Source organism: Pipistrellus hanaki, assembly GCF_964339955.1.
Source record: "Pipistrellus hanaki genome assembly, chromosome: 2".
Classification (NCBI taxonomy): Eukaryota; Metazoa; Chordata; class Mammalia; order Chiroptera; family Vespertilionidae; genus Pipistrellus; species Pipistrellus hanaki.
In genome coordinates this window covers 782,566-804,981 of record NC_140504.1, presented here as the reverse complement: position 1 = coordinate 804,981, position 22,416 = coordinate 782,566, and the positions used below count along the sequence as shown (strand labels likewise).

The 22,416-nt window shown below is 67.8% G+C and overlaps 1 protein-coding gene across 1 annotated transcript in view; it reads right to left on the bottom strand.

Annotated features, from left to right (window-relative positions):
- Positions 1-4,700: 4,700 nt before the first annotated feature.
- The window catches only part of HUNK (hormonally up-regulated Neu-associated kinase), a 21,923-nt gene continuing 4,207 nt past the window's right edge, over positions 4,701-22,416 (bottom strand). Inside the window, 11 exon segments of the mRNA XM_084875674.1 lie at positions 4,701-5,625; positions 5,709-5,810; positions 5,813-5,879; positions 7,037-7,084; positions 8,466-8,549; positions 8,671-8,833; positions 10,349-10,481; positions 12,673-12,800; positions 13,494-13,629; positions 18,775-18,830; positions 20,714-21,006. Coding sequence (XP_084731800.1) covers positions 5,084-5,625; positions 5,709-5,810; positions 5,813-5,879; positions 7,037-7,084; positions 8,466-8,549; positions 8,671-8,833; positions 10,349-10,481; positions 12,673-12,800; positions 13,494-13,629; positions 18,775-18,830; positions 20,714-21,006 — 1,752 coding nt within the window. The 3' untranslated portion in view covers positions 4,701-5,083.

Genomic DNA, 22,416 nt, shown 5'->3' with positions numbered 1-22,416 from the left:
GGATGCAAACACACGTGTGCAGTGACCGGACTTGGAGGGGGCTTGGGAGAGGAGGAGGGGAGGGCACTGGAAGGAGACAGGGAGGAGGCTGGGGAGGGGGACAGGACGGAGACAGGACGGCAAGGAACCCTCTCCTCGGGAAGGGCCAGGTAATGAGGCCACCGATGCCGGTCTCACAGCACCAAGCCTCGGGGACAGACACTGGCCCAGTAAAGTGTCCTTGGCCGGGATCACAGTGCGTCCTGGGGAGGAGGGAGGGGGGCGGGGAGGAGGGCCTGGAGCTGGGACAGGTCACGTCTCAGACAGAAAGGAAGCCAGGCCTCCTCCCAGGACACCTGGGGGAGGGGGGAGGCTGCGGGGGAGGGGAGGCTGCGGGGGGAGGGGAGGCTGCGGGGGGAGGGGGGAGGGGGGAGGGGGGAGGAGGAGGCTGAGGGGGAGGGGAGGCTGCGGGGGGAGGGGAGGCTGCGGGGGGAGGGGAGAGGCTGCGGGGGGAGGGGAGGCTGCGGGGGGAGGGGAGGCTGCGGGGGGAGGGGGAGGCTGAGGGGGAGGGAGGCTGCGGGGGAGGGGAGGCGGCGGGGGGAGGGAGGCGGCGGGGGGAGGGGAGGCTGAGGGGGAGGGAGGCTGCGGGGGGAGGGGAGGCTGCGGGGGAGGGGAGGCTGAGGGGGGGGAGGCTGCGGGGGGAGGGGAGGCTGCGGGGGGAGGGGAGGCGGCGGGGGGAGGGGGGAGGCTGAGGGGGAGGGGAGAGGCTGTGGGGGAGGGAGGCTGAGGGGGGAGGGGAGGCTGCGGGGGGAGGGGAGGCTGCGGGGGAGGGGAGGCTGAGGGGGGGGAGGCTGCGGGGGGAGGGGAGGCGGCGGGGGGAGGGGGGAGGCTGAGGGGGGAGGGGAGAGGCTGTGGGGGGAGGGGAGGCTGAGGGGGGAGGGGAGGCTGCGGGGGGAGGGGAGAGGCTGTGGGGGGAGGGGAGGCTGAGGGGGGAGGGGGGAGGGGGGAGGGGGGAGGAGGAGGCTGAGGGGGAGGGGAGGCTGCGGGGGGAGGGGAGGCTGCGGGGGGGGAGGCTGCGGGGGGGGAGGCTGCGGGGGGGGGAGGCTGCGGGGGGAGGGGAGGCTGCGGGGGGAGGGAGAGGCTGCGGGGGGGGGGAGGCTGCGGGGGGAGGGGAGGCTGCGGGGGGAGGGGGGAGGGGGGAGGCTGCGGGGGGGGGAGGCTGCGGGGGGAGGGGAGGCTGAGGGGGGAGGGGGGAGGGGGGAGGGGGAGGAGGAGGCTGAGGGGGGAGGGGAGGCTGCGGGGGGAGGGGAGGCTGCGGGGGGGGGAGGCTGCGGGGGGGGAGGCTGCGGGGGGGGGAGGCTGCGGGGGGGGAGGCTGCGGGGAGGGGAGGCTGCGGGGGGGGGGAGGCAGCGGGGGGAGGGGAGGCAGGCGGGGGGAGGGGAGGCTGCGGGGGGAGGGGAGGCTGCGGGGGGAGGGGAGGCTGCGGGGGGAGGGGAGGCTGAGGGGGGAGGGGAGGCTGCGGGCGGAAGGACAGAGGGACGCTGAGCTGGGCCGAGGCCTGGGGGACCCCTCCACACCCCGGCTGCACTCTCCCCAGCACGCTGGAGCCGGGGCGGGACATTTTAAAGGGAAATTGTCACAAAACGCTGGGCTCTGAGGTCACCGGCCCATGGGGGGCGCCAGCCGTTCCAGCCCAGACCGGCAAGGCCGCCCCGCCCCATGGGAACTCCCACCGGCTGGTCCTCGTCCCGCAGGGACTGTCTGCAGAGGATCTTCCTTCCGTTAAAACAGTCCCGCACAGGCCGGCCGCCATGATCACCCCGAGGGGCGGGGGAGAGGGCGGGGAACTGAAGGCCGGACTAAAGGCCGAGGTCCTCCGATCCTGACGCGATCCTGACGCGCAGACGTGTGCATGCCACCCTCCCCACGGAGATGTGTGCACACCTCTCCTGTTCTGACCTGCCGGCCCCCGCCCGGCCCCCGCCCAGCCCCCCGCATTCACGGCCCCCGCCCAGCCCCCGCCCGGCCCCCCACATTCACGGCCCCCGCCCGGCCCCCCGCATTCACGGCCCCCGTCCAGCCCCCGCCTGGCCCCCCGCATTCACGGCCCCTGCCCGGCCCCCGTCCAGCCCCCGCCTGGCCCCCGCATTCACGGCCCCCGTCCAGCCCCCGCCCAGCCCCCCGCATTCACGGCCCCCGCCCAGCCCCCGCCCGGCCCCCACATTCACGGCCCCCGCCCGGCCCCCCGCATTCACGGCCCCCGCCCGGCCCCCACCCGGCCCCCCGCATTCACGGCTCCCGTCCGGCCCCCGCCCGGCCCCCGCATTCACGGCTCCCGTCCAGCCCCCGCCCGGCCCCCGCATTCACGGCCCCAGGAGGCCCAGCCACAGCAGCATTTCTGTAAGAACAGCTTTTCCCTGGCTGGTGTGGCTCAGTGGACAGAGCGTTGACCCGAGGACAGGAGGGTCAAGGGCACATGCCCAGGGTTATGGGCTCATCCCCATTGGGGGGGGGGGGGTGCAGGAGGCAGCCAGTCCACAAGACAGGCTGTGGCTCGATCCCCACTGTGGGGTGTGCAGGAGGCAGCTGACCCATGATCCTCTCATCATGGATGCTTCTCTCTCTCCCTTCCTCTCTGAAATCAATTTAAAACATTAAAAAACAAAAACCAGGCGGCCAGGCATGCCTGTCCCTGCTCCCCCAAACTCCAGCTGCTCACAGGGGCCCCCCTGCACCCCCGCTGAGCACCGCGTGCAGGGGACGCACAGACACGCCGCCCCGTCTCAGAGGGAGTCCGGTCACACAGGGAACGGGGACGAGGACAATCCAAACGGCCCACCCGCCCCTTCCCACGTCCTCACCGCCCTGCACCCCGCGCCCCTCAGTCTTCCCAGGGGTCCCGGATCCATACCCGCCCTCACCCCAAAAATACTGCCTCGCCCCAACCGCCGCCTGCGGGTGCCAGCCCACGGCCCGCGGTGGACAAAGCAGGGCACGGCCCCCACACCCCCCTCGACCCCATGACGGTCCCTCGTGGGCCCAGAGCGTGGCTCAGAGATGCCGCACCGCCCGCCTCGCACCCGTTTCCCTTTGTCAGCGAACAGACGGTCACAGTGAGAGATTTATTTCACAGTCGGAGGCACAGACGCCGAGCACGCGTCCCCGCCTGGAGCCCGGACGGTCATTTCCACCGGGGACTCCGGGCCACACGGCCAGGACGCGGGCGCACACGCAGACAGGCCCGGTCACAGACAGCTGTACCGACCGGGATCCGGTTCTCGTACAAACACCAAACAACAAAGCATCAAACACTCCCTCTCACCGACCTCACCGATCGGACAGGCGCCCACTCACACTCACAGGCGAGCCCCTGGCCCCTCCCCCTGGCCGGCCGGAGCAGCGGCTGAGGTCGGAGTTCACAGTGGAGGTCACCGGTGTGGCCCGGTGGGTGGCCGTTTGGGAGCCACAAGGACAGGGACAGCCACAGGGACACGCTCGTCCAGGGAGCTGGACACAGACCGGACGGGTGTCCATGAACAGGCCTTTCCCAGGTGCTTCTCTCGGCTTCCAAAGCTCTGTTTCCAACGGAATGTTCCAGAACCCAGACCGAAGCCAGACAAGGGAACTGCAGCTGCAGCCAGGAGCCGACTCCCTCCTACCGGCCGGAGGGGCGCAGCTGCAGGTCCGTCCGGGCGAGGAGACAGCTCTGCAGCGATGGCTCGGGCTCAGCAAACGCCCCTCCCCGCGCCCAGGCGGACGGGCTGGGCAGAGGTGTCCCGGCCCTGCCGCCACCATGCAGGCGGGCAGGTCTTTGAGGGCATGTCCCAGGGCGGCCGCCGCGGGGGGCTGGTGTCCCTCCAGCCGCTGTGTGAGCTGCCCACACTCAGCCCGTCCGCCTGGGCCAGTTCTTTCCGCTGCTCAGGCCACGGGGTCCCCAGGCACCGGCGCGGGGAGGGCCGTGGAGGCGGGTCCGGTCCTTCCCGGGGCACCGGCGGGGGGGGGGGGGGGGGGGGGAAGGGCTGTGGAGGCGGGTCCGGTCCGTCCCCGGGCACCGGCGGGGGGAGGGGGGGGGGAGGCGGGTCCGGTCCTTCCCGGGGCACCGGCGGGGGGGGGGGGGGGGGGGGAGGGCTGTGGAGGCGGGTCCGGTCCGTCCCTGGGCACCGGCGGGGGGGGGGGGGGGGGGAGGGCCGGGGAGGTGGGTCCGGTCCGTCCCCGGGCACCGGCGGGGGGAGGGGGAGGGCCGTGGAGGCGGGTCCGGTCCGTCCTGCGGGCGGTGTGAGCGGGGCAGGGACAGAGCTGCTCTCCTCTGAGGAGACCCGGTGCTGAGCCGGGCCCTGACCCCGCCGGGCCGGCTGCTGCCCAAGCGGCTTCGCCGGAACCAGGCGGCGAGGGAACCGCCTGAACGGTGTGGAGGTGCCTGCCTTCCAGACGCATCCCCGTCCCCGTCTTCTCGCCAAACCCCAGACCCGGGCTCCGCCCCCGAGGGGCAGGCCACGCCGACAGTCCAGGACACCAGCCACCACGCGCACCTGTTGATCACTCACCCCCCACGCCCCCTCGTCCCCTGCAGGCCGCTCGGGAGCACTCCCAGCCCCCGCAGGTCTGAGACGCTGTGGCTCCGTGTCCCCTCCCGCAGAGCAGACCAGCAGGTCTCACCCGGAGGAGACGGCAGGACCGCTCGGCAGTGAAGAGCCTTCGCGGGCCCCCGCCGGCCCGGTCAGGGCCCGGCTGCCCCTGCCCGCTGAGGGGCCGGCCCGGGGCCGCGGCTCCTGCCCGTCTTCCCCGAGGCCGGCGGGCGCTCCAGGACCGGAGGCCGAAGCCGGAGGACGGGGGCGTGGCCGAAGGGAGGGGACCAGAGGCACACAGGGCTCGGTGAGGGGCCTGGTCACCCTCGCACCCGGGGCCGATGCAGGGTGCTCCCGGCCCAGAGGCGGGACAGGGGCGGAGGAGACCGATCCCGGCCGTACCCCACCCCGCCCTGCGGGGAATCCCAGCACCGGCGGGTCCTGAGGCCAGACGGTGGAGCAGGCTGGGCCCCCCGTGGGAGCCGCACGGCTGCAGGCCGGGCCGTGGCCGTCCTCGGGCGCCCGGTCCCGGCCGCCGGTCAGCACTGGCCCTGGACGGGCTGGGCCGTGTCGCAGGGCAGGCTGGCGGGGGCGGCGGGTGGCAGGGCGGGCAGGCTGGCCTCGGGCGGCCGGTCCGGGGGCGGCTGCTGGCTCTGGTGCCGCTTGCGCAGCATCTGCCCGATGCCCATCATGGGGAAGCGGCCCCGGCTCTTCCCGCAGCCGGGGCTCCCCAGGGGCTGGGGGGCGCCCGCCCCGGGGCCCCCGCCCCCCTCCCTCGGGGGGCCGCTCTCCTCCTGCGCCAAGGAGGCCCGCGTGGGGTGCAGAGGCGCCTGCAGGGGGGGCGGGCTCCCGGGCGGCGGGGCGGGGGCCAGGGCCCGCTCCCCGGGGGGCGCAGGGGGCGGCGGGTCCGGCGGGTCCTCCCGGGGGGCGAGGCCGCCGCCCCCGGGGCCCTGTGGCGGGGGCTCCGGCCTCCTGGCACCCCGGGGGGTCCGGGGCGGGGGGCCGGGGATGAACTCCATGGAGGCGGCCAGGCAGCTGGGGTCCGAGGCTTTGCGGAAGAGGCTGCGGCAGCCGAAGGAATCTGCACACGGAGAGACGGCGCCGTGAGGGAGGGCGCAGGGGCGGCGCCGGGCGCTGGGGGGCCGGCCGGGCAGCGGCACCCACCTCGGTCGGGCGGGCCGGGCCGGGCCGGGCGGTCCCGCAGCGGGGCGCGTGCGCTCGGCGGCTGCGTGGCGGGCGAGGCGGGCGGCCGGGGGGCCGGCAGGGCTTCTCCGGCCTCCGGGGGCCCGGCCGGGGGAGGTCCCCCCTCCTCTCCTGCTCCTGGGGCTTCCTGTCCTGCGGTCAGAAGGGGACGTGCTGAGCCGCACACGGCCTGGGGCGGTCCCCGCGGGAGGGCCATCGGGACCGGAGACCCCCGCTCCCCAAACCGGGCTGGGCCCCTCAGGCTCCCGTCCCCCTGGCCACCTGCTCCAGCCGGCCAAGGTCACCCGGGGAGGTCAATTATTCTAGAACAACCCGGGCGGACCAAGGCAAAGCAGAGGGGCCTCTGGGACCCCCAGCCCACTGAGAGCGAGCCCCTGGCTCTGCCCCCCCGCGGCTCTGCCCCCCCGCGGCTCTGCCCCCCCCAGCGGCTCTGCCCCCCCCAGCGGCTCTGCCCCCAGCGGCTCTGCCCCCAGAGGCTCTGCAGGGACGGGCCCTGCGTCTGGGCGGAGGTTGCGGTGAGAAGGGAGGAGAGGGGCCGGGAGTGTCTGACGCGGGTGAAATGGCCGTCGTGTCCTGAACCTGCCCCCGCGGAGCCACCCCCGCCCCCGCGGAGCCATTTCCGACCCCGGGGAGCCACCTCCGCCCCGGGAGCCACCCCTTCCCCCCACCCCCCCAGCGGAGCCATCCCCACCCCCGAGGAGCCATCTCGGCCGGAGTCTCCAGAAACCCCTCCGGGGCCTGGGACTAGGACTCCGGCCGGAACGGGCAGTCCCCGTGCTGTTCCACCTAACGGGGCTGGAGAGGTCAAGTACGAACACGGTCACGTCGGGTCACCATAGCCAAGTTTCTGGCCTTTTAAAGGTGAGGTTTCTGAGCGAAGGGGGACTGACCAGGGGTGCCGGCAGGGGCAGCGCCCAGACGGGGGCAGGGTCCCGCCAGCCTCGGGCACCTGTGAGGGCAGGTCGGCTGTCGGGGGGCCCGGGCTCGGTCACGCCGCTCGGAGGGTGGGGAGGGTTCTGGCGGAGGAGGGACGTGGAGAGCAGCAGCCTCGGTGCGGAGGGTCACCCTGCACCCCGGGCCTGAACCGTCAGGAAGGAGGGGAGGGGGGGACGGAGGAGCCTGGGGGAGGGGTGGGCCCTGGGGGAGGGGTCTGCGTCCAGGGCTGCGGACTGACCCTCCCCGGGTGCCAGGCCTGACACACACACACACACACACACACACACACACACACACGGTTCCTGCTATTTCCCCGGAGGCTCCCGCCGATCCTCCCAACCCCACGTTCTCACCTGCACCGCGTGGAGCTCCAGGTCCCGTGGCCACGTGTCCAGGGAGGCCTGTGGAAGCCACACCATCAGCATCCATCCACCAGGCTGCACCTGCTGCTCATTCCTGCAGCTACCCACCCTTGGCTCTGCCCTGCCCCTTTGTCCCGCCCCCTGGCCCTCTTTCCACCCCCTGCCCCTCTATCCACCCCCTTCCACCTGCCCCTCTATCCACCCCCTTCCACCTGCCCCTCTATCCACCCCCTTCCACCTGCCCCTCTATCCACCCCCTTCCACCTGCCCCTCTATCCACCCCCTTCCACCTGCTCCTCCATCCACCCCCTTCCACCTGCCCCTCTATCCACCCCCTTCCACCTGCCCCTCTATCCTGCCCCCTGCCCCTCTATCCTGCCCCCTGCCCCTCTCCCCCACCGGCCCCACCTCACCACCACCCTCTCCCCTGCCCCCCCCCCCCCCGGGAGTTATTCGCTCTAACGATCACACAGAAACCGAGCTCCCGTCACCCCGATGGCTGCAGGTGCCCTCCCCTCCCGGCTCCTCCTCGTCTGAGGTGCACGGGCGTCTGGAGCCGCCTAAGCAGGTCAGTGCCTCCTCGGACAGCGAGGCCTCCCGGGGACGGTGCCAGCCCAGCAACAGCACCCAGGGCACCGGGCGCCCTGCCCAGCCGGCGCCGGGCCCCACGGCACCACCGCCGACTGCCCACCCACTCAGCCCACCCAGGAGCTTCAGGCTCAGGCGTCAGACTTTGGAATGAGACCCGCCGTCGACGTTCGTCCTTCACCCCCGTCCCCGTTAGGGCCGGACGGGACAGGACTCCACACCCCGGCTGGACCCTAACCCCAGGCCCTCGCAATGGGGCTCGGGAGCCTGAGGGCAGGGGTGTGCCTCTGCTTTTAAAGGGCTGGCGGTGTTCCCTGATAATCAATTTAAAATGAGGCCACTCTGCCGAAACCGGTTTGGCTCAGTGGATAGAGCGTGGGCCTGCAGACTGAGGGTCCCAGGTTCGATTCCAGTCAAGGGCACGGACCTTGATTGTGGGCACATCCCCTATGGGGGGTGTGCAGGAGGCGGCTGATTGGTGTTTCTCTCTCATGGATGGTTCTAGCTCTCTATTCCTCTCCCTTCCTCTGTAAAAAATCAATAAAATATATATTCTTAAAAATAAAATAAAAGTGTGCTACAGCCATAGCTGGTTTGGTTCAGCGGATTGAGCGTCGGCCTGTGGCATCCTGACTGCGCCCCGCACCCCAGAGTGGACAGACGGGCGGGTGGGGGTGTGGCCGGGCACCGCGGTCTAAGTGCCTGGCGTCCGATGCTCAGCCACAGCTGAGAAGGGGTTTGGTCCGGTGGAAACCTCCTTTTCCTCCTCCCCTGCCCCATCTCCCTCCGCCACGCCCGCCGCCCCCCGCCTGCATCCAGGGAAGGGCCTCACCTTGCAGGGCTCCCGGCCGGGCCAGCTCCGGTCCCCGGGGCAGAGTGGGGCCTTGGAGCCGATGCCGTCCTGCACGTCGGATTTCTACCGAGAAGAGGAAACCACGCTGACCACGTGAGGCCGGCATTCGTGTTCAGACGCGGCCGGGAGCCCATCCCAGGCCGCCCGCAGGGGTGCCGCCCGTCACGCACACGCGGGCTCTCACCCCGGACAGGTGGCGCTCCAGCTTCTTGCACAGGAGCACGTACACGGCCAGGATGTGGCATGCGCGGTTGGCCAGCACCGTGTTGACGACGTCGCTGTTCTTGTAGCCCAGCCGCTGGGTCATGTGCAGCACCACGCTGGGGCTCAGGTCAGCCAGCGAGATCCTGCGGGCGGGCGCGTCAGCTCCCCGGCCCCAACCCCAGGGCCCGAGGGGGACCCAGACACGGGGACAGTCCGAGGCCCCAGAGGGGTGCCCGGACACGGGACAGTCCGAGGCCCCAGAGGGGTGCCCAGACATGGGGACAGTCCACCGAGGCCGGAGGGGTGCCCGGACACGGGACAGTCCACCGAGGCCCCGGAGGGATGCCCGGACACGGGACAGTCCACTGAGGCCCCGGAGGGGGACCCGGACACGGGACAGTCCACTGAGGCCGGAGGGGGACCCGGACACGGGACAGTCCACCGAGGCCCCGGAGGGGGACCGGACACGGGACAGTCCACTGAGGCCGGAGGGGGACCCGGACACGGGACAGTCCACTGAGGCCGGAGGGGGACCCGGACACGGGACAGTCCACTGAGGCCCCGGAGGGGGACCCGGACACGGGACAGTCCACTGAGGCCGGAGGGGGACCCGGACACGGGACAGTCCACCGAGGCCCCGGAGGGGGACCCGGACACGGGACAGTCCACTGAGGCCGGAGGGGGACCCGGACACGGGACAGTCCACTGAGGCCCCGGAGGGGGACCCGGACACGGGACAGTCCACTGAGGCCAGAGGGGGACCCGGACACGGGACAGTCCACTGAGGCCGGAGGGGGACCCGGACACGGGACAGTCCACTGAGGCCCCGGAGGGGGACCCGGACACGGGACAGTCCACTGAGGCCGGAGGGGTGCCCGGACACGGGACAGTCCACTGAGGCCGGAGGGGGACCCGGACACGGGACAGTCCACCGAGGCCCCGGAGGGGGACCCGGACACGGGACAGTCCACTGAGGCCGGAGGGGGACCCGGACACGGGACAGTCCACCGAGGCCCCGGAGGGGGACCCGGACACGGGACAGTCCACTGAGGCCGGAGGGGGACCCGGACACGGGACAGTCCACTGAGGCCGGAGGGGGACCCGGACACGGGACAGTCCACTGAGGCCGGAGGGGGACCCAGACACGGGACAGTCCACTGAGGCCGGAGGGGGACCAGACACGGGACAGTGCACCGAGGCTGGAGGGGGACCCGGACACGGGGACACCCCGGTGGTCATGCACCTAACTTCCCATTAGGGAAAGGCCACACAGACAGAGCTGGAGGGGATGGTGAGCTACCCTAACCGCCCATGTGCCATGCTGGGGAGGTGGTGGGCGGGGCCTACCTGCTGGGAGGAGGTGGGCAGGGCCTACCTGCTGGGAGGTGGTGGGCGGGGCCTACCTGCTGGGGAGGTGGTGGGCGGGGCCTATCTGCTGGGAGGTGGTGGGCGGGGCCTATCTGCTGGGGAGGTGGTGGGCGGGGCCTATCTGCTGGGGAGGTGGTGGGTGGGGCCTACCTGCTGGGGAGGTGATGGGCGGGGCCTACCTGCTGGGAGGTGGTGGGCGGCGCCTACCTGCTGGGGAGGTGATGGACATGGGGCCTACCTGCTGGGGAGGGGCAGGGGCAGGGGCAGGGGCAGGGTTACGGGCGGCCCACCTGTTGGGGTAGGTGACCCAGGGCACCCGGCCCGTGTGGCTCTCCTGCAGCCAGCGGTTGGCCAGCGCTTGCTGGATGCTGGGCCTCTTCACGGGGTCCGGCTCCAGCAGGGAGCGCAGGAAGCTGACGGCTCCTGCGGAGACATCGGCCCAGGCACCGGTTACCGAGGGGTTACCAAGGAGGAGACCCCCGGAGGCTCAGGCAGGGGCCTGCCGATCGTGACTCTCCTTCACTGGTGTTTCTCTCTCCCACTTCCTCTCTCTGAAATCAATTAAAATATTTTTTAAAAAAAGAGAAATCAGGGCTCATTGTGATGCCAGGACCAGCCCCGGAGAACACCTCCAGCTGGCCGTCCGCCACGGCGGCTCCTCCAGGCGCTGGGGCCTGGACGTCCGGGCCTGTGTCTCTGTCCCGCCCAGCCTCGGAAGGCCCCTCAGGCGCCCCGACGTCCGTGTGAGGACCCTGACCACCCAACAGCTCGAGAGCAAAGGGGTTACGATCTTCTCTCCAGCCCGGCCAGCCGGCGTGGCTCTGCGGTTGAGCATTGACCCAGGAACCAGGAGGTCACGGTTCGATTCCCCATCAGGGCACAGGCCCAGGTTGCGGCTCGATCCCCAGTGTGGGGTGTGCAGGAGGCAGCTGATCTATTGCCCTATCACATCGGTGTTTCTCTCTCTCTCTTCAAAATCAATAAACTATTTTAAAAACAAGTAACCATCTTTGCTCTCCGTTCCGCACCCCGCCGAGCCTGGTTTTCTCACACCACCGACCTCCCGCTGTCTGTTTAGGTGTATCTGCCTCCCGCTGCATGTACGTCTGTGCAGGCGAGCGAGTCTGTCCTGGCGCCTGGCATGCCCTTCGCCTGGCGCTGGTGCAGGACACGCCTCGAGGAGGAACCGGGTGACCAGAAGCCTGGGGGGGGGGGGGGGGGAGGCGCGCCCAGCGTTCCCGAAAGCTCCAAACCTCCACGTAACGATCTGTCCGCATTTCCTAGCTCCAAGCTGCACCCGTCTCCCCTGAGCACAACCTCCCCCCTGCACAGGCACCGCCTCTGTGCCCACCCCACCCCACCCCTCCTCAGCGAAGGTGCGAGTGTGGACAAGCCAGGCCACTTCAGGCCAGAGTGCTTTTCCCCGGGGACTCCACTTTGCAAACAAATTCAGGGTCCGCGTCATGGACGGTTATACACTCAAGGGCAAGATACGTGACAGCCGCGGAAGAAAACGCTGTCTTTCCACGACTGATTTTCAGTAAGCTGAAGAGGAATAACTGCTTTTTGTAGCTGCACGGCTCACCTGCTGTGACTGAGAAAGCTGAGCTTATGCCAAGGAGCCAGTCCGATGCTTGTCAGCACCAACCTGAGACGGGGAACGCGGATTGTGGCCGAACAAAGAACGCACTGTATGGTTACCGGCTCTGAAACCAGACCCGGGACGGACAGTCTGCCCGAACGGGAGCCTCCGCCGTGGGCGTGTACTGCCCTCACCCGACGGCCCGTCTCACTGGGCGGCGGTGGAACCTGCGTATCTAACAGCCTTTGTCCCGCCCTGACCGGTGTGGCTCAGTGGACAGAGCCTCAACCTGCAGACTGAGAGGTCCCAGGTTCGATTCCGGTCAAGGGCATGCACCTTGGTTGCGGGCTCATCCCCAGTAGGGGGTGTGCAGGAGGCAGCTGATCGATGCTTCTCTCTCATCGATGTTCCTAGCTCTCTCTCCCTCTCCCTTCCTCTCTGTAAAAAAAAAAAATCAATAGAATATATTAAAAAATAAAAATAAAAGCCTTTGTCCCTCAGACACTCAAAGAGCAAAACAAACCATAGGCAGCCTCAACTCAAACCCGCACTTCCTCAGGGGACTGGGGTGGGGGACACAACAGGGTGTGACCACAAATGCTTCCCAGAGCGACGCTGTGAGCAGGTGCGTTTAACGCAATCTCGCGGGCAGGAGGCGCCAAGGGTAAGGCGACCAGACATCCCCGTTTTTAACCATTTGTCCCGCATCCCTCGGCGTTTTAAAAAGTCCCAAACGCCGGGACGCGGGACAAACTGTTAAAAATCGGGACTGTCCTGCTAGGAGGGGGACGTCTGGTCACCTTATCCAAGAGCCTTCTCTGGTGTGAAGGGGACAGAGGCCTCGGGTGGAATCCTAACGGGAAGGAAGCAGGAGGTGACCGCGTGGCCGTCCAGAGCTGGGAGGCCCAACGCTGGAGGCCAGTCTCAGCTGCGGGGAGACCCCGGGCCACGCTGGTCCTCACCACCACCCCACCCCCGCCATGCAAAACCGAGCCCGCGCCCCAGCCCGGCCCGTGGGAGGCCCGTGCGCACCTGTGGACAGCTGTGTGGGCAGCGGGTTCATCTCCTTGTCCACCATCTTCTGGTACAGAGCCCGCAGGCTGAACGGCTCCACAGTGAAGGGCAGGGTCCCGGTCAGCATGGCGTACATGTTCACGCCTCTGAGGGAGCGAGAGCAGAGTGAGGCCCCGACAGCAGGACGAGGAGGGCGGGGCTGGGCTGGGCAGCCTCCCTGTGCTGTCCCTTTCCAGAACCTCAGCCTCACACAGAAGCAGCTGTGGGCTGGGCACTGGATGGCCGCAGAGGTGTCTGCACCTCTAAGAGCTGCCCTAAAGCCCGGCCCCCGTGGCTCAGGTTAAGCGTCGACCTAGGAACCTAGAGGTTGCGGTTCGGTTCCGGTCGGGGCACAGGCCCAGGTTGCAGGCTCCATCCCCAGTTGGGGGCGTGCAGGCGGCAGCCGATCCGTGATTCTCTCTCATCATTGATGTTTCTCTCTCTCCTTCTCCTTTCTACTCTGAAATCAATAAAAATATATTTTTTATGCCGAAACCGGTTTGGCTCCGTGGATAGAGTGTCGGCCTGGGGACTGATTCGATTCCGGTCAAGGGCATGTACCTTGGTTGCAGGCACATCCCCAGTGTGGGGTGTGCAGGAGGCAGCTGATCGATGTTTCTCTCTCATTGATGTTTCTAACTCTCTATCCCTCTCCCTTCCTCTCTGTGAAAAAAATCAATTAAATATATTTTTTTTAAAAGAAAAAAGATATTTTTAGAAGGATCATCAGACGCCTGCACTCGGAACGCTCTCATCACACCTCCGGCGTCGATCCCGAAGCGGGGCCCGCGGGGACTCACATGGACCAGACGTCGATCTTGGGGCCGTACTTCTTCCGGGCCAGCAGCTCGGGCGCGGCGTAGGCGGGGCTGCCGCACTGCGTGCTGAACGGGTCCGAGTGGCCCAGGATGCCCGCACAGTTGCTCAGGCCGAAGTCTGCAACGGGGGCAGACGGCTCCGGTCAGAACACGGGATGTGAGGGGGACGGGAACGACGGCAGCGGGAGGGGAGCCCTCACACACCCCCCCCCCCCCCCCGCCCAGCGGCTGCAGACCGCGGCGCGGACACCGGCCCCGGGCGGAGGGGGTCCCGGGCGGAGGGGGTGGGCGGGCCGCCTGGCTCGCCCAGACACGCCTGCTGGCAGGCCTCCCTGCAGACCCCGCCGCCCGAGCCTGTGCGCCCACACCTGCTCCTCCGTCCGGGACACAGGCTGTGGTCCCAGGACCCGCAGGGGGCACGGCCACGCCGGCCTGGCCACAGGGACCCGCCTCCGAGCGGTGACTGGAAGCCCTGGGGCCCGGGCTGGTGTCTGCGCGGCCCTGAGCGGCACCCCACCACCCAGAGCTGACTTTTTGGCTGAATGTCTGCATTTCCTCAGTCTGCTGACAACGCTCCAGGGCGGGAACACAGGGTGATGGGAAGGGGGAGGAGGTACACCCCGTGACTCAGATGGCGCGGAGTGCGCGGCCAGAAACGCCAGGAAGAGCCCTAGAAGGGCGGAGTGAGCACAGGCTTCAAAAATATATATATGTTTATTATTGATGTCAGAGAGGAAGGGGGAGAGAGAGGGAGAGAGAAACATCAGTGATGAGTCATGGATCGCTGCCTCCTGCACGCCCCCCACTGGGGACGGAGCCCGCAACCCGGGCCTGTGCCCTGACCAGGAATTGAACTCTGACCTTCTGGTTCACAGGTTCAACCACTGAGCCACCCGCTGGCAGAGCTTTGCTCCAGGATGACAGACACCTGGGAGAGGAGGGCAGAGCTGGGCACCTGTCGGTACCAGTGCCGCCCTTGGGGCTGCGTTCACCTTTGACCTTAAAGGCAGGTATCGGCCGGCGAGCCGCGTTCTGCCCCGTGGTGTCTCGCCTCCGTCTCTGTTGGCTCGGGATCCAGGTCCCGGCTCCTGCTTTGAACTCGGAGGGAAAGATCACGGCTCCCGCCCCCGGGGAGGCCGGCAGCCCCGGGCTCGGAGGGGCAGGGGCTGCGCTCGGAGACCAGCTCACCCAACCGCAGGGCATGTTCCCATCGAGAGCGGAAAGGAGGCGGGAGGAGTGACATCCATGTGAGAGAGACGCATCGATCGGCTGCCTCCCACACGCCCTGACCAGGGTCAGGGATCAAACCTGCAACCCAGGGCCGTGCCCTTGGGCGGGAATCGAACCCGAGACCCTTCCGTGTGAGGGCTGATGCTCTAACCACTGCGCGGCCGGCCAGGGCTCGCTCTGCACTCTATTCGACTGGCAGGGTTTACGCCTGCTCCCACCGTTGGTTGGTATTTCCTCCGTGACTTGACCACGTCCCCGCCCGCGGAGCGCGTGGCTATGGGTGTGGTGGGAAACGGGAAGGCGCCCTCGGACGAGTCCGTGACCCTGCCACACGCTGCGTCCCGGCTGCGGGGAGGCTGTGCGGGAGGGATTTTCCGTCGGCGCAGAGCCCGGACGCTCTACAATAGGGGTGTCGAACTCAATCAGAGAAGGGGCCAAAATCTAAAATCCAGCCTAAATTGCGGGCCGAATGGTTTACTGAACAGTCATAAACTGACAATGTCATAAACTGACAGCGGAGTGCAGTGATGACAGCGCGGTGCGGGCCACATTGCAAGGCCTGGCGGGCTGGATTTGGCCCACGGGCCTTGTGTTTGACACATGTGCTCTACAAGGTCTGAGTCTCCAGCTCGGGGCTGGGGGTGAAAACCTGAACCCCACAGGGACTGCGGGCCCTCCGAGAGCTGTGTTCAGGCGTTACCTCCTCCTTCGTTTGTTTTTCCCTGGAACCCCTCTGCTCCTCTGCTCCCGACTCCGCCCCATCATCTGGCCCAGACCCCCCGCCCCTGGCCCAGACCCCCCTCCCCCGGCCCAGGCCCCTGTCACTGGCCCAGACCCCCCTCCCCTGGCCCAGACCCCCCTCCCCTGGCCCAGGCCCCTGTCACCCGGCCCAGAACCCCCTCCCCTGGCCCAGAACCCCTCCCCTGGCCCAGAACCCCCTCCCCTGGCCCAGAACCCCCTCCCCTGGCCCAGAACCCCTCCCCTGGCCCAGAACCCCTCCCCTGGCCCAGAACCCCCTCCCCTGGCCCAGAACCCCTCCCCTGGCCCAGAACCCCCTCCCCTGGCCCAGAACCCCCTCCCCTGGCCCAGAACCCCCTCCCTTGGCCCAGACCCTGTCACCTGGCCCAGAACCCCCTCCCCTGGCCCAGGCCCTGTCACCCGGCCCAGGCCCCCCTCACCTGGCCCAGACCCCCCTTCTGCCAGCCCGGGCCCCCTCCCCTGGCCCAGGCCCCCTCACCAGGCCCAGGCCCCCCTCCCCTGGCCCAGACCCCCCTCCCCCGGCCCAGGCCCCTTCCCCTGACCCAGACCCCCCTCCCCCAGCCCAGGCCCCCTCCCCGGCCCAGACACCCTCCCCTGGCCCAGACTCCCCTCTCCCAGCCTAGACCCCTCACCCGGCCCAGGCCCCCCTCACCCGGCCCAGGCCCCCTCCCCTGGCCCAGGCCCCCTCCCCTGGCCCAGGCCCCTCCCCAGGCCCAGGCCCCTCTCACCCAGCCCAGGCCCCCCAGAGCAGTCTCAGATGTGGGAGGAGACCTGCTCGCAGGGCCTGAGGCCGCCCGGCCCCATCCTGCAGGGCCCTGAGGGGCAGACAGGGGAGGCCGGGACCACTTTTACCAGAAAAGTCACCCTGAGCTCCACATAGAAATGCTTTCCGTCTGAAAACCAGCCTGAGCGCCGGGCCGGACAGTGTGGATCAGCGGCTGAGTGTTGACCTAGAACCAGGAGGTCAGGGCTCGATTCCTAGTCAGGGCACAGGCCCGGGTTGTGGGCTCCATCCCCAGTGTGGGGAGGGCAGGAGGCAGCCGCTCTATGACTCTCTCTCATCATGGATGTTTCTTTCTATCTCTCCCTTCCTCTCTGAAATCAATTAAAAAAAAATTCCCCCCCAATAAAACAGAGAAGGGAGACTGGTTCTCCGGTTCCCAGTGGCGGCGTTCACTGACAAGAGGAGCCAGACCGGCTAAGCCACGGCAGCACCCCAAACCACACAACCCCCTCCCCTTACGAGGCCTCAGGGTCACTCAGAATAAAAACAACCCATAAGAGTCTGGCTCCGCCTGACTCGTGCCGAAGCTGAGCCGGAACAATCGCGTAATCCTGCGACTACTCGGGGCTGTGACGTTCGTTACGGCCACTCGACAGCTCGCTGCCTTCCTGGTTATGTTTAAACAGAGGCTGGTCCGTGACGTCATGCACAGGTGGGTCCCTCGACCTGGCCGGCAATGGGGGCCGTTCAGGGGCCGGCTGGCCGGGGGGAGGGGCCGTGGGAGGTTTGCTGGCCGCTGGCCACAGGAGGTTGGCTGTGGGAGTGCACTGACCATCAGGGGGCAGGGGCAGCTTCTGCTTTGAGTGCCTGCCCCTGGTGGTCAGTGCACATCATAGCAACCGGTCAACTGGTCGCTCATTGACTGGTGGTAACAGTTGCTTAGGCTTTTATATACATAGCTTATTTTTAAAACTCATCTTCCTGTCAAAGCCATGCTTCACTGTTGGGGGCAGAGGCGGCGATGTAGGACTGTCCAGGGACCAGAACAGACCGGGAGTCCATGTCTCCGTCAGGAATCCAGGAATGGACCAGTGGCCACGGACAGCATAACACGCAAAGGATGACCACACCACACTCAGAAACCAGACCCATACCGATCACCACACTCAGAAATCAGACCATACCGATCACCACACTCAGAACGCAGAGCCGCACCGATCACCACACTCAGAAATCAGACCATACCGGTCACCACACTCAGAGCGCAGGGCCGTACCGATCACCACACTCAGAAATCAGACCCATACCGATCACCACACTCAGAAATCAGAGCCGTACCAATAACCACACTCAGAAATCAGACCCATACCGATCACCACACTCAGAAATCAGAGCCGTACCAATAACCACACTCCGAACGCAGGGCCGTATCGATCACCACACTCAGAGCACAGAGCCGTACCGATCACCACACTCACTCAGAACACAGAGCCGTACCGATCACCACACTCACTCAGAACACAGAGCCGTACCGATCACCACACTCACTCAGAACACAGAGCCGTACCGATCACCACACTCAGAGCGCAGAGCCGCATCGATCACCACACTCACTTAGGAGGCAGAGCCGTACCGATCACCACACTGAGAACGCAGGGCCGTATCGATCACCACACTCAGAAATCAGAGCCGTACCGATCACCACACTCAGAAATCAGACCCGTATCGATCACCACACTCAGAGCGCAGGGCCGTATCGATCACCACACTCAGAGCACAGAGCCGTATCGATCACCACACTCACTCAGAACACAGGGCCGTACCGATCACCACACTCAGAAATCAGACCATACCGATCACCACACTCAGAAATCAGACCCATACCCATCACCACACTCAGAGCGCAGGGCCGTACCGATCACCACACTCAGAACGCAGAGCCGCACCGATCACCACACTCAGAAATCAGACCATACCGGTCACCACACTCAGAGCGCAGGGCCGTACCGATCACCACACTCAGAAATCAGACCCATACCGATCACCACACTCAGAAATCAGAGCCGTACCAATAACCACACTCCGAACGCAAGGCCGTATCGATCACCACACTCAGAGCACAGAGCTGTACCGATCACCACACTCACTCAGAACACAGAGCCGTACCGATCACCACACTCACTCAGAACACAGAGCCGTACCGATCACCACACTCAGAGCGCAGAGCCGCATCGATCACCACACTCACTTAGGAGGCAGAGCCGTACCGATCACCACACTGAGAACGCAGGGCCGTATCGATCACCACACTCAGAAATCAGAGCCGTACCGATCACCACACTCAGAAATCAGACCCGTATCGATCACCACACTCAGAGCACAGGGCCGTATCGATCACCACACTCAGAGCGCAGAGCCGTATCGATCACCACACTCAGAGCGCAGAGCCGTATCGATCACCACACTCAGAGCGCAGAGCCGTATCGATCACCACACTCAGAGCGCAGAACCGTATCGATCACCACACTCACTCAGAATGCAGAGCCGTACCGATCAGCTTGATGTTGTTGTCCTCGTCCAGCAGCAAGTTCTCGATCTTCAGGTCTCTGGAACGACAGCAGCGACAGCGTCAGCCGTGCTGGAAGCGGCGGACCGCCCGCCCCCCTGCCCCTGCGGGAAGGGGCTGAGCCACGGGGCCACCACAGGGTTCCTGGGACTCGCAATCCCAAGTGCCTGCAATGGACCTACTATGGGGGTGACGGACCTACTATGGGGGTGACGGACCTACTATAGGGGCGGTGAACCTACTATGGGGGTAGTGGACCTACTATGGGGGGTGGTGGACCTACTATGGGGGCGACGGACCTACTATAGGGGCGACGGACCTACTATAGGGGCGACGGACCTACTATAGGGGCGATGGACCTACTATAGGGGTGATGGACCTACTATGGGGGCGGTGGATCAACTATGGGGGCGACGGACCTACTATGGGGGCGACGGACCTACTATGGGGGCGACGGACCTACTATAGGGGCGGTGGATCTACTATGGGGGCGACGGACCTACTATAGGGGCGACGGACCTACTATAGGGGCGACGGACCTACTATAGGGGCGATGGACCTACTATAGGGGTGATGGACCTACTATAGGCCAGGCTGTGCACGCTTCCACACAGATCACAGGCACCGCCCAGGCTGTGCACGCTTCCACACAGATCACAGGCACCGCCCAGGCTGTGCACCTTCCACACAGATCACGGGCACCGCCCAGGCTGTGCACCTTCCACACAGATCACAGGCACCGCCCAGGCTGTGCACGCTTCCACACAGATCACGGGCACCAGGCTGTGCACGCTTCCACACAGATCACAGGCACCGCCCAGGCTGTGCACGCTTCCACACAGATCACAGGCACCGCCCAGGCTGTGCACGCTTCCACACAGATCACGGGCACCAGGCTGTGCACGCTTCCACACAGATCACAGGCACCGCCCAGGATCACGGGCACCGCCCAGGCTGTGCACGCTTCCACACAGATCACAGGCACCGCCCAGGCTGTGCACGCTTCCACACAGATCACGGGCACCAGGCTGTGCACGCTTCCACACAGATCACAGGCTTACATGTCGATGACTATGTTCCAAGCTTTCCCCACACATGAACTCATCGCCGTCTACATGTTACTCCTCACATGCACCATGCACTGAGCATCACTGTTCCCGTTTCATAGAAGAGACGGAGGGTCAGAGTGGTAACCGCCCCGTAACCCGGGGCCCCCCAACGACGAAGGGGCAGCGCCAGGCTGCAGGCCGGGCCCTGTGCCTTCGGACCCGGCGCACAGACAGCAGGACGTGCCGGCCCCCCTCGCCGGTGCAGCCCGCCGGCCCCTCACCGGTGCACCCCGCTGGCCCCCTCACCGGTGCACCCCGCCGGCCCCTCACCGGTGCACCCCGCCGGCCCCCCCTCACCGGTGCACCCCGCCGGCCCCTCACCGGTGCACCCCGCCGGCCCCCTCACCGGTGCACCACGCCGGCCCCTCACCGGTGCACCATGCCGGTCCCCTCACCGGTGCACCCCGCCGGCCCCCTCACCGGTGCACCCCGCCGGCCCCTCACCGGTGCACCCCGCCGGCCCCTCACCGGTGCACCACGCCGGCCCCCTCGCCGGTGCACCCCGCCAGCCCCCCCGCCGGCCCCTCACCGGTGCACCACGCCGGCCCCCTCACCGGTGCACCCCGCCGGCCCCTCACCGGTGCACCACGCCGGCCCCCTCGCCGGTGCACCACGCCGGCCCCTCACCGGTGCACCACGCCGGCCCCTCACCGGTGCACCACGCCGGCCCCCCCTCACCGGTGCACCACGCCGGCCCCTCACCGGTGCACCCCGCCGGCCCCTCACCGGTGCACCCCGCCGGCCCCCGGTGCAGCCCGCCGGCCCCTCACCGGTGCACCACGCCGGCCCCCGGTGCAGCCCGCCGGCCCCTCACCGGTGCACCACGCCGGCCCGGTGCAGGTGCTCCACGGCGGAGACCAGCTGCCGGATGTAGCGGCGTGCCTCGGCCTCCTCCAGCCGCTTCTTCTCGTAGATGCGGTGCATGAGGTTGCCGCCGGGGCACAGCTCCATGACCAGGTAGTAGCTGTTCTCCGTCTCCAGGATGTCCAGCAGCTGCGTGATGTTGGGGTGGCGGACCATCTGCTGGATCTGGCCCTCCCGCCGCAGGTTCTTGGTGACGTAGGTGTCCTTCCGGGCCCTCTTCTTGTCGATGACCTTGATGGCCACCTGGGGGGACACAGAGCAAGGAAAAGGTCACGCCTGGCCGCTCATGGCACCCAGGGCCACACCGGCTGCCTGCTCCAGGACAGGACCGTGGACTGAGAGAGCACGGCGGGGGGGGGGGGGGGGGGGGGGCGGCAACCTCAGCAAAGACCAGAAGATTGCGGCCTTTTTATGGCGGGAGACAGAGACTGATGTGAGAGACACGTGGACTGGCTGCCTCCCGCACATACTCTGACCAGGGCTGTGCCCTGGACCGGAATCGAACCCGGGACCCTTCAGTCCTGGCCCACTAACGCTGCTGTGTCCGCGGCAGGGAAGACGCTCTGCCCCCGCCGCCGCCCCGGCCCACCAGAGCCGCTCCGTCAGGCGCCGAGCACCACGTTCCTCTCCACAACCAGGCGGGCTCCCGTCCCCAGGCTCCTGGGGCGCGGTCATCTAAAGGCAGACCCCAGCCTGGTGGGCCCAGTGGACCCCAAACACGGCCCGCGGCACGGGCAGCATCGGCAGAGCACAGGCCACACACGCTCTGGCCGGGAGAGGCACTGGCCTGCCGGGCCCGTGGTCCCTCCCTCCACGCCCATCCTGCCAGCAGCCCACCGAGAGCGTGGCACCAGGCAGCACTGGGCGTGGCCGGAGCCCAGGCGGGGGGGGGGGGGGTGTGTTTGCTGAGAGAAAGCCAGGCCGCGCGACCTGTGGGATTCCAGCCGCCCGGAGAGCGGGTCGCTCCGTTACCATGAGCAATGGGGACGGGTGTCTCTTCCCAGGCACATGACACCGGCCCCCTCACCCCGCAGAGGGCTCCGGCCTCCCATCTCCAGGGGCGGACACAGCCACCTCCCCGCCTTCTGGGTGACCGCCACCGGCTCTGGCACTCCCGTGCTGGGGGGCCACACCAGCAGAGCAAACCCGGTGGTCCTCCCGTCCGCGGGCAGCCTGGCTGCCACTGAGCGCTAAGAGCCCCTGTGATGGGCAGTGCCCACCCCGTGACGGGCAGTGCCCACCCGGTCACTCACAAGCACTTCGGGGGGCGGGGGCACGGGCGGGCCAAGGCCACCGGCCCTGTGGCCACGAGCCGGCCGAGGGCTGACGGAACCCCGTACTGTGCACAGGTGTCCCTCCGGCTGACAGAACCCCGTACTGTGCACAGGTGTCCCTCCGGCTGACAGAACCCCGTACTGTGCACAGGTGTCCCTCCGGCTGACGGAACCCCGTACTGTGCACAGGTGTCCCTCCGGCTGACGGAACCCCGTACTGTGCACAGGTGTCCCTCCGGCTGACGGAACCCCGTACTGTGCACAGGTGTCCCTCCGGCTGACGGAACCCCGTACTGTGCACAGGTGTCCCTCCGGCTGACGGAACCCCGTACTGTGCACAGGTGTCCCTCCGGCTGACAGAACCCCGTACTGTGCACAG